The following is a 12088-nucleotide window of genomic DNA, read 5'->3' as shown; positions in this document are numbered from 1 at the left end:
CATGCAAGTTTAAATGATTCTCTTCTCTATTAAGTAAGATATTAATTTTAGTATTAACCGTATTCATGGTTGCTAGATTATTTGTTTTATATTTTATAATCTTACTTTTGTGTATATCATTATTATAACCATAAGTTGTATCCAAATTAAAATCCATTTTATAAGATAAAGAATGTATAATTAAAAATGAATAACTAACTATAGATATAACTATGGGGCTTCACCCATGTTTCACCATTAGCAAAGCTATTTCGTAGATCAGGGAAACTGCTTGGCTTGCCACGAGCGGAGCTCGTTGGTTTACCACAGACTCCGTTTGTTCGCAGATGGGTAGAGCCATGACTACGTCCATAAATATAGCATTATTTGAATAACAAAAATGACTGACAACTTAATCACCGGAGGTGCAACTTCGTTGATCTTATAGGAACTACAAAAGATAACTAAAGCATTAACTAAAACTAAAGAAGAGCATACACTTAACTTTAGAATGATAAAGTCAACAGAAAAGTTTAATTTTAATGAACCTATACTTAATACAACAAAATTAGGTTTAATTAGATTATCTGTTTATAAATCTGTGTTTAATATAACTGAAAGAAATAACCAGTTTATATTTACTAATCCTCAATCTTTCCATCAAATAGATGCATTCAAAATTTTTAGTATACCACCAGGGTCATATGAGTTAACCGATATAGCAGATATAATAAAACAAGAAACAAATAATAATGTTATAATACAAGTAGATAAAATTACAATGAAATGTGAAATGGAAGTGAAACAAGGTGTTATTAATTTCGATGTCGAAAACTCGGTAGCATTATTACTAGGATTTAATAAACAAATATATTCAAGAGGTAAGTATACTACAAACAAAACTACTGATATAATGGGTTTCAATACTATTAACATTCATTGCAATATTATATCTGGGGCTAAAGATAATGGTAAAGATACAGACATACTATATACCTTTAATCTAACAGAACCACCAGGTTACTTGATAAATATTTTACCAACTAATATCTTGTATCAAAGTTTAACTGAAAATAGAATAGATTATATAGAGTTTCATTTTAAAGATGAGCATGGAAGACCTATAGACTTTAATGATGATTTATTAAGTTTTACTTTGCATCTACTGTAACTAGTTGGTCGAAGACCCATCTGATTTAGACTTAGACATATAATTATACTTATACTTAGACTTACAATTAAACTAAACTACAAAACTTTCCGATCCCAATTAATTCTTAGTTTACCATTAACATTTTTATTTTTAGTTATATCAATGACAATATAATTATAAGGCTCTTTCCATACCTTACTACAAATAATAGCAAAATCATTACAACTAAGTTCAATATTATTAAAGAAATCTTGATATATCGATGCTAGGACTTTACCTCTCTGTTCAAATAAAATAATTAGATTACAGTTCTCTCTAACACTCATCCAGAGAGAACAGGATTTGATTAAGATATATCATATTGCCATTATTTTGTCTACGTCTACAAAAGTATTCATTAATAACTGGTTCTTTGGCTCTAACATCATCGAATATCATTAGTTTCTTTAAGTCTTTGTGTAGTTTCTCAGGAGATGGTAAATCTTTTATATCTTTAATCATTTTTATAATTGCTTTATCGTTTATTCTTTCTAATCCATTGTATTGATCACCAGTAGGTCCAATGATGTATAGTTTATCAAAAAATATACTAGCTAGAATTAGTTTTTTTAATAAGAATGTCTTACCACATTCACTAGGACCAGATATTATACATCTAAAGTTATCTGGGAATGCGGCTTCAGTAATTATATTATCATCATTTAGCCATGATTGTAGATCTTCATTTATATTTACAGAGATATTGTTAGTAGGACTATTGTTAATAGGTTTACCCATATGATGTTTATCATCAAATAGATATATAAAATTATCATCTGCGAAGCAGGTTCCCTGATTAACATTATCATTATCATTAACATTATTAGCAAAGCTACTTCGTAGATCATTATCATTAACATTATCATTATCATTAACATTATCATTATCATTATCATTATCATTAACATTATTATTATTAGCAAAGCTACTTCGTAGATCATTAACATTAACATTAACATTATCATTATCATTATTAGCAAAGCTGCTTCGTAGATCATTAACATTATCATTATCATTATCATTATCATTATCATTATCATTATCATTATCAATAACATTGTATTTATCATTAACATTACAACCTAAACAAAAACACTCATTAAATATTCCTGGATATTTACATTGATTAACTAGAATATTCAAAGCACTTTTAATTCTAAATCCTCTATCAATAAGATATATCATATATAAACAATAAGCCCCACAATAAGATTCATCATATTGTTGTATTCTTTCATTAGAGCCTAGATCAACAAATTCTTCTAAAAATAATGGTGCGGTTTCTACACCAAAACTATCAAAGTAATACACAGGACCACCTTCTCTTCTTATAACTAAAACCCAATGTGTACCTTCAGTTGGATGTAGATTGACAATAATGTTCAAGTTGTTGTCATTGCTCTGCAAAGCAGGTTCTCTGATACTATCTGGAGTCTCATCTCTCATTACAATTTCAAATGGTGTTAGACTTATATCTTTTATTCTGATATCACTCAAAGCACTATTATCAATACTAAATTTATTATTGAATTCCTCAAATTTAGGATAAGCATTTATATATAATAAATTTAATAAGTCTAAGTCTAAATCTAAATCAAATCTATATTTTATATATGAAAATGGTGACGGGAAGTGTAGTTTTGATTTTGTTTTAAAAATTTTTTTTTGTTTTATAATATATGATTCAAAACCGAGTAAATACACAAAACTAGAAGAAAGCTTTGGTGGATTTATGAATAGGAGTCTAGTTATATTTGAATATGAAAAGCCACCATTACATACTATTGTTTATGGTGGAACTGGCACACAGAAAACATTTTTTATTAGACAATACTTAAAATTATACTCAGTCCAAAACCAAGACCAAAACCAAAACCAAAACCAAAACCAAAACTGAGACCAAAACCAAAACCAAGACCAAGCTAAAAATATAGTTATAGTGTGTAAAGATGACAGAGACTGGATAGACCCTGAATCTAATAAGTTTTATACTGGGTTTAATAGATGTGATATAAATATGATCACAAAAAAATATGCATAAATTTCAAAATTGTTTAATAGTACTTGATGATATGGGTAATAGGTTAAATAAGGATATAGCTTATTATTTTACTGAAGGTAGACATTATAATATTCAAATGATTGTAATGTGTCATAAACCAGCTCAAATAATTATTACAGCAAGAATGAGTTGTGATACTATTTATTTAACAACTTATAATGGACCTGATCTATTTAAAAACTTTAATGAGAGATATAAATGTGAACATGACTTTAGTAAAATAATTAGTGAGTTAAATAGTAACCATTATAATCGTACAGATGGAATGACAGATGAACTTCGTTATGGTATAATTAAATATAATGAGAAGGAAAATACGTTTATTATTATTAATAGTAATAGAACAATGATATATGATTCAAGAGTTGGTTTCCTTGATTTAAAGGCTCTTAGTTTAAAATATGAATTAAAAGAGAAGATATAAATAAACTTATAGCATATATGAAACCACTCATGATAAATGCAACAGATAGAAATACCACTAATCATGATAATTATCAGTTTTATTTTAAAAAACTTCTTACTTTAAATATTATCAAAATTCAGAATGATGTTTTAACAAAAAAAATGGTTAAAGCAAAAGGTTTTAGAATAGTATCAACTATTTCTGGAATTATAGGTACGTGTTTTATGATATATAATTTCATGAGTCCTGATACAACAATAAAAACTGCTGGATATGTAGCAATGGGTGCAAGCAATATATTGAATAGGGCAAACACTTTGGTTAACGTTGGATATGGAGAAGATCTGCGAAGTAGTTGCACTGATCTGGCAAGTTCTTTGACAGATGATCTACAAGAAGAATATATAGATCGGGGAAAATCCTTCGTAGATCAGGGAAACTCCTTCGTAGATCAGTGTAGCTGTGAATTCGTCAATGAAGAGATGGGAATTTTGAATAGAAAGGGAGGAAAGTTTTTAACCAGACTATTTGAAAATAATGAAGAATTTAGAGAAGAGATTATAAATTTTTTTAGAGATAAAAAAGAATTAGACCTTGAGTTGATTTTAGATAAGAGATGTAAAACTAATACACTCAATACGTTAGGAAATAAAAATTTAGCAGAGTGTATCACATCTAAAGATAATACAAAAGATTTAATTGAAATCACGACTAATTATTATCTGCGAAGCAGTATGGTAAACCACTGATCCACGAAATGAGTAGGTAAATAATAAAGTTTACCCTATTAAAAATGCTTTTAAAATGTTTAGGGTGTAACTATAAATATGGAAACATTGCTGTTTTAAAATATCATTATGAATCATGTCATAAAGATACAACTGATAAATGTATGTGTGGTAATATAATACTAAGTGGTATTGGTGATAATAATTTTTCTCCATGGGGTTGTTCTTTAAAAAATGAATCTAGTTCTAGTTCTAGTTCTAGTTCTATCTCTAATTCTAGTTCTGGTTCTGTTTCTGGTTCTAGTTCTATCTATGACTCTAACTCTAACTCAGACCCTAACCTCAACCCTAACCCTAGCCTTAACCCTAACCCCAACACTAACCTTTACTCTAACCTTAACCCTAACCCCAACCCTAACCTTAAACCTAACCCAGAAGTCTTAATTAGGAGTTGTAATAAATGTAATTATATAAAACCACTAACTGATTTTGATGAGAGTAAGTATACATGTAGAAGTTGTACTTCAGCTAAAATAATTTGTCCATATTGTACTTCTGTTGTGAGATATGATGGGATACGGGCTCATGTAAAGAAACAACATCCAGTTGTAGATATACGTAAAGGATTTAGTAGAATTCTGAGTGAGAAAACAATTAATCCTGGATCAACAAAGTTGCCACTATACATCATTAGATGGATCAACAAAAGATCCTATTATTACACTAAATGGGGAAAGTTGTTCGTGTGTATATTATAATTTTGTATCATTTCTTCTTAATAATGGATTAAATATAGAAAAAGTAAAAGAAAATATAAATTTATCGAAGAGTATAGATAATTTGAAATAAAAGTATAAAAAAAACAAAAACTATCAAAAAAGAGGGAATCACTCTTTAAGAGCAAAAAAGAGCAATTTTTCTACTGGGGGATCACCCCGAATAGGAGTGAATTGCTCTTAAAGAAGGATTTCGCTCTTATTTTGAAATTTTATAAATTGTTTGTTTTTTTTTGGAAAAAAATGTATTTTTTAAAATAAAAAAATATGTAAAATTAGCTTTCCTGCGTATTTAGCAGCCACTAATAGTACAAGAAGTCAGACTATAACTCAAATGTGAATTAGTTAGGCTATAACTCAAATGTGTTGCAAATTATGCACAAAAAATTAACTGAAAGAAATTTGTGAGAAATGCTTAAAATAACTTTAGTTTTTCTCCACGAATCTGGTGAGTAATCAAAGGGGGATATTCGAGTTTACCCTTTCAGCATTTATGTTAATGACCATAGCACTAGAGTCGTAGAACTTATATTTGAAGATTTATTTGGAAGAGAAGATATCATTCATTACTAAATTTTGTTGCAATCTGATATTTAAATCTCATTATCTCAAAAAGTATCCGTCCGATTTGTTCCATCCTCTCTCATGTCTTATAATATGAGCCTGTGGTAGTCACTGCCAAGTTTGCTTAATTTTGAACCAACAGTTTTGGAGCTATTTACATTTGAAAAATTCCCCCATATATTAAGATTGGTCATAGAATTAAAAAAGGTAGCCCCACTCCACCTCCTTGGCGTACAGACCTCATTCTCATACAGAGTGTTTATCCAACTTATAGTTATCCATTCACAAAAATTGAATTTGATAACTTTCTTAGTTCTCGAGTTAATGTTAAAAATCTATATGTTTTATGTCCAAGTTTTGCTATTTAGTTCGTATGCCTTAATTATGCATGTTTAATAAATGTTATTGTGCAAAAGATAGCTCTTTTGTGTAGCCAAGCGAAAGCCATGATGAATAGCCAAAATATGCCGTGGAGAATAAAGATCTCCACGTGAAGAAAAAATTCTAGAACATTCTTTGTGAAGTAACCTGTTACACGTTACTGACTAGCCAATCAGAATGAAGATTAGTTACCGGAGTTACAAGCTAGTGGTTGTTTCGATTCTTTATTTTTGCTACGAGCTACTGGTTGTTAGTGCATAGTTTGGTCGATTTTGGAGCTAATTATTGATTTTGATTGAATATAGAGCTAATATATATAGTAGTGAATAAAATGGGGGGGTATAAGCAAGTAGTAGATATAAAGAGTAGTGGGAAAAAGGTGGTATTTAGTCATTTTCCGATTAGGAAGTGGCGGAATAGCTCCTTTTTCCCACTACTCTTGAATATACCCGTTTTTTTCAAAATCTTTCATAACAGCACCTGCACTGTGAGATCTAGCAATATATTTCATGTTCCAGGGCATGGTTTTTGAACTTTCCAGAGCCGTACTAGATAAACAAGCGGTCCGTGGTGTTCCAAAGTTTTATAGAAAAATTTGGTATGACTTTAACAACGCTAAAAAAATGCTTGTCTGATTACGCTAGACAATGCTATGATTTTTTCATTCATTTATCAGACAAAAATACATTAAATTTTGGTAAACATCAATTCATTTACAGCATGGCGCTTCATTTGGTTTGAAACAATTTTTTTTTCTGATTACCAAGACTTGCTAGATTGGATTTAATGAGTTCCAGTGGGATTGTTTATACAGAAAACCCCAATGTGGAGACAAAATTACGCCTGTTCTTTAGCCTATTTGATCATAATTTAAAATCTGGTTGCTCATTTTGATTCCTTGAAGTGTGAAGTTGATAATTCCTTCTTTTGTTGCAGAAGCCTTAGGCCGCTCAACAATGCCACCTGGCGGAGATATTGAAATGAAAATATTCTAAAATAGTATAGCGTTCATGCGCCCCAATATATCCACATCATTTAAGATCGGCAATGAATACTTTCAACTTTTTCTTAAATGACTTTGCGTTCTAAGCATTGATCTTACATAATTTTGCATTTCTCAGGTTAACTGTAACAAGCGTTGACAATATAGAAAGTTTGTCTTATTTATCTTACATCAATTTGCGGTGATTACGTTGAAGTTACCTCTCTAATTTCAACGCGGTCAGTGCAAATTTGTTGTAAGAAAATGCCTTGATGTTTCTGATTTCACAACGCTCTTTACCCGCCCTATATTATACAATTTTTTTCAAAAACTCCTCGGCCCAGGGAAACAAAATTTTTGAAAGGGAGCCCGTCTCTGTTAGAAGACCGTTAAACAATTCGCAATATTAAACATATATTACTCAAATATTTTCAGAAAAACGGGTAAGCTGAGCCAGGCTTTGTCTTTCGTTAAACGTGGGGACAGAATTTTTGCACTAATTAGATCTATAATTATTTGTATTGCCTTAAAAATTATGTGCTGCTATATAGCACGTTAATATGTAAAAATATTGCATGTTTGCTTGGTGGGAAACTAAAATTATATGCCCACTAAGCTGGGGTGGCAGAATGAATATATATCTAAAATATTCAATGCTAACCGATGCACACAACCGCCCAAATATTGTCTGAATACGACAAAGAAGCGTTCAGTCTCATCGTCACATTCGTCACTGAGATGTTGAAGACAGATCCGGGGCTGAAGTTGTCAACCCCAGACAGCACCAGATGCACACTTCCAGACATTTGGGGAGTGAATGTTAGATGAGCCGAACAATTGGACTGCAAACGGTCATCAAAACAACCGAACGTTGATGAGTTGATGTCTATCGTTGTTAGTTGGAGCTCGTCGTGTAGTGACATTCTAATTGCGCTCGCATTTCGTTGAAGCTCAACTAGCTCCAAAATCGGGTTGAAAACTGAAAAAAAAATTAAAAATTGCTTTCGAGAAATCTTTTTCCACAATCGAAAAGCACATCCTCTCCAAAATATTATATAATATCAGTAGAGCGGTGAACTTACATAATTTCATCGCATTCACCGCATTTCACCGCAAAATTATGTGCAAAATTTGCGGTGAAAAAAACAGCTTTGCACTGCTTATCTGAAATATTTTTCTGAATTTTTATCGACTCGAGATTGCTGTACTTCTGTTTGCGTTTTTGTAAAAATGATTGTTGTTTAAATGAGTTCAATTTTTGAAGAATTTCTCTATTTGGGACAAATCAGCTCTCTGATTTCGAAATATTTTCTAGAGGCGATTTTCATGTTCTACGTAAAATATTACATGCAAAATTACGTCATACTAGTTGACCTGTTTTTTCTATATGATCTTATTATATTTATTATAAAATAAGAGCTGATCTGAGAGATACATCTGTGAATCGTTATAAATATAAGGGCCCATCCCACTTGTTATTGGGTTACAGGAAATTTTGATCGTGCGAGAACCCGAATGTGTTTACAGAGGATTTTGAAAAAGTCGTTCACAAGGGGTGTTAGGCAAAGTCCACGTCACAAATCGAAATCGAAAGCCAAATTAAGTCATATGCTGTGAAAAAGAGTTAGTTTTTTCAAACGGTTTTTGTCAAGAATTACAAAGCTTAATGAAAAAAATGATTCGATGCCTACCTGCAAGGAGGTTTAACTTTATTCGAGTTCACAAGACTTTTTAACTGAAGGCCATCTAAATCCCCATTGAATAGATGAACTTTTTCTCCACTTTCTTGACCTGGTTGACTTTCAAATAAGTTAGTCCATTTTTTGCTCATTGGAGACGTTTCCAATGACCACAGTGCTCCCAATTCCATTTTGCTCCTTTTTCGAGAACTCAATCGATGCGCTGCCTCAACCCCTTCATCTCAAGCTCTTGCAAGCAATTAAGACCGACAAGAAGCTCTCAACATAATTTTTATGTCGGCATTTTTGAGGCCCATTTCTTTGTTTACCCGCATATCTTTTTACCGCCAACTGAACTGGTAATAAATATCCGTGGGGGGGGGGGGGGGGGGGGGGACAGCAGATGGAGATTGCGGATCACGTATATGCACTGCTTTACTAACCCTCCTCAGAAAGTTTTCAGCTCAGTATGCTTTCTGCATGACGTAATGCATTCTCCCCAAAACTAACTGCAAACATCTAGTTATTAGATAAAGAGATGCTGCTTCTGTACAATCGTATGGTCTTTTTATCAGGTCCTTCTCTAAACTAACGATTATTACATTCTTGTAGGAATGGAAAGTTAAACTTAAGCGTTTTTAACGGAAAAGAACCAAATTAATACTGACCTTGAATTATTCCCAACGCAGAAGCGAATTCTAAAATTGAAACTGTGCAAAGATAATAATGGTGAAGAAATTTAAACTGATGCGAACGGTTGAGAAAGTAAATATGGACTCTGATAAAGATTATATCACAGATTGAACATCAAAATTCTCACCCACGTAATATTGGATTAGAAACCCAAATTAGGGGCCTAGGTTATCAAAGTCATGATTGACCTTCTCAAAACTTTTCCCAAAAAGGCGTTTTTCACACAACGATTCGGAACATTTGGTAAAAATAGGACTAAACTATCATAACCAAACATAGATAAGCAGTATATATACGGCTCAATTTTAGCCAAATTTTGCAACCAAAATTAGTCTGAAAATAATTATATTGTCGTGATAATCCGAATTGAGGAGCAAATTTTATTAGACGAGTGACTTAACAGATCTCTGTCGTGGTACTGAAAATTATAATAATTGTTTGAACTAGTATAATGTGGTAACTATACCTTTCGTTACTATAATTCTCAATCTTAGAGTCACCAATTTATTTCATTTGGTAAAACACTTCTTAGAAGCTAAAATATCATATAACATAGAGAAGCATTACAAACATATTCTAATATCATCATTATTATTGGCAATTGACTACAGCCCCTGAAAATACTTTCTTTAGGACATGAATGGAGGGCCTGGTATAACCCTTTGTTCTAGTTAAGAGTAGTAGGTTTGTGAAGTTACTATCCAGTCCATTAGTTTTCTCTAAGGATAGATTCTAGGAACAATTGTGGAATTGTGAATATGGTAAAACCTCCACCCTAAATATTCAGATTCTTTATTGGCGAACACAGAGGGATTCTTCTGATTAGAAGGCGGTTTTGCATTTTTTTTTAAAAAAACGAAAATTTAGAATTTGAGAGAACCGATGAGTTAGATCTTTGGAATACGTTCCAAAGGTAAAACTCATCTATTTTTTTTGTGTCATTTGGTTTGCATCGAAAACTACTTCAATTACCAAAAATGAACAACGCACCAAACAACCAGCAACAGCAACAACAGAACCAGGCGAACAATCAGCAGCAAATAGTCGTAGCACCACCCCTTCTCACCCCCTCTGATACCCTAGCTGCGACTTCGAGAGTTTCGAAAGATGGGTTCGACACTTCGAATCCATGTCAAACGCCAATAATTGGGATGACCAGAGACAACGCGAGGTTCTACCCACGTGTTTGAACACTTATGCGTTAGATGAGTATTACAATCTCCCCAATCATTACTTTCAACAAGTGCAAAGACAACCAGCCCCGACCATAGCGAGAGTTCTGAACGCTCTTAACAACAGAATCGGCGACTTTCCGAACGCAAGGAGTGCCCGCGCAGAATTCAAAAATCTTCAGCAATTGGAATCAGAGTCAATCCAAGATTTCTCAAAGCGAGTTCGTAAGTTAGGAGAGGCAGCAATGCTCATCTTGATGTTGCGGGACGACAGGAAGCTAACAAAGATGCCTTTATGGACGGACTGTTGGACAGCCAAATCAGATATACACTCCTGAAGGAAGAACCGGGAAGCTTAAATGCAGCTACACAACGGGCCATTGCCCTAGACGCCATCAGTAAAGCGGAATCCAGTCGACTGCGGGGACGAAGAAACGGACATGTGAGATGGACAAAAAGTGAACAAGATCAAGACGATTCAGTGACAGCTGACTTTAGAGCACTTAACACCAGTCTGTCATCGGGTTTCAATCAAATGATCGAGTTTCAGACCAGAAGCTTCAATAAGATGCTAGAGCAGCAAGAGCGACATACACAGATCATGGAGAAGATTCTTGAGACCCAAACAAGATTTCTATCCGAATCAAGTCAACCCAGATTTCAGAGTAGAAGTCCGGGAAGACCGGAAGGCTTTCGAACCAGAACGCCGGCGATGCAGTGCTATAATTGCCGCGAGTTTGGGCACTTGTCAAGTCAATGTCCACAGAAAGGAACAATACAACCGGGTACATCCACAAACTTGGACACCGATAGACAACCGATCGTAAAAAGCATTTTACAGAGAGCGAATTCAGAGCAAGTGAGCAGTATCAACAAAGTTCAAGCGGAAGCAGTCTTTGGGCCTACAGTCTACGTGATGGTTGATCTTGACGGACGAAAACACAAAGCGTTAGTGGATACTGGGAGCAATGTGAACATTCTATCAGAAAAAGCCTACTGACAGTACGAACAGCGTTCCAAACTCCGACCATTCCGAGAACAAGTTCTTTCGGCCACCAATGATCCTTTCGAAATACTTGGCGTTTTCACAGGCGAAATAACGTTCGACACCGGGGTTAAAGTGAAAGCCGATCTCTTGGTGACCCCAAACACAGACGTGCCGTTGATATTTGGGACCCAGGTGATGGAGGAGAATAAAGTATCAGTCGACTTCCAATCTAAGCAGCTGATGATGGAGAAAGAAAGCAATGTTGTAAATTTGCAATTTGCCTATAAACCTGAAGTCCCCAAGCACGTACATCTTTGTGAGACGGAAGCAGAATCCGGTCCTGATCAAACCGAAACAACGGAAGAAACACAGCACGGGGTAACTGCAGAAACAAACTTAACTCTATCATGCAATGAAGAGTTAGATCAGATTTGTTCTTTAAGAATTCCGGACATTAACCAACAAACAGACGACAGAAGAACACTG

The 12088-nt window shown here is 33.5% G+C and overlaps 1 protein-coding gene across 1 annotated transcript in view; it reads right to left on the bottom strand.

The window, feature by feature from the left end:
* Window positions 1-12088, bottom strand: part of LOC142335564 (uncharacterized) — a 172451-nt gene that overhangs the window by 145788 nt on the left and 14575 nt on the right. The window contains exon 3 of the mRNA XM_075384102.1: window positions 7732-8049. Within this exon, the coding sequence (XP_075240217.1) occupies window positions 7732-8049 (318 nt within the window). The remainder of the gene's footprint in view (window positions 1-7731; window positions 8050-12088) is intronic.

The sequence above is a fragment of the Convolutriloba macropyga genome, chromosome 2 (genome assembly GCF_964194025.1).
Source record: "Convolutriloba macropyga chromosome 2, txConMacr16.3, whole genome shotgun sequence".
Classification (NCBI taxonomy): domain Eukaryota; kingdom Metazoa; phylum Xenacoelomorpha; order Acoela; family Convolutidae; genus Convolutriloba; species Convolutriloba macropyga.
The sequence above is the reverse complement of the archived record's forward strand: the minus strand, read 5'-3'. Positions and strand labels throughout refer to the sequence as shown.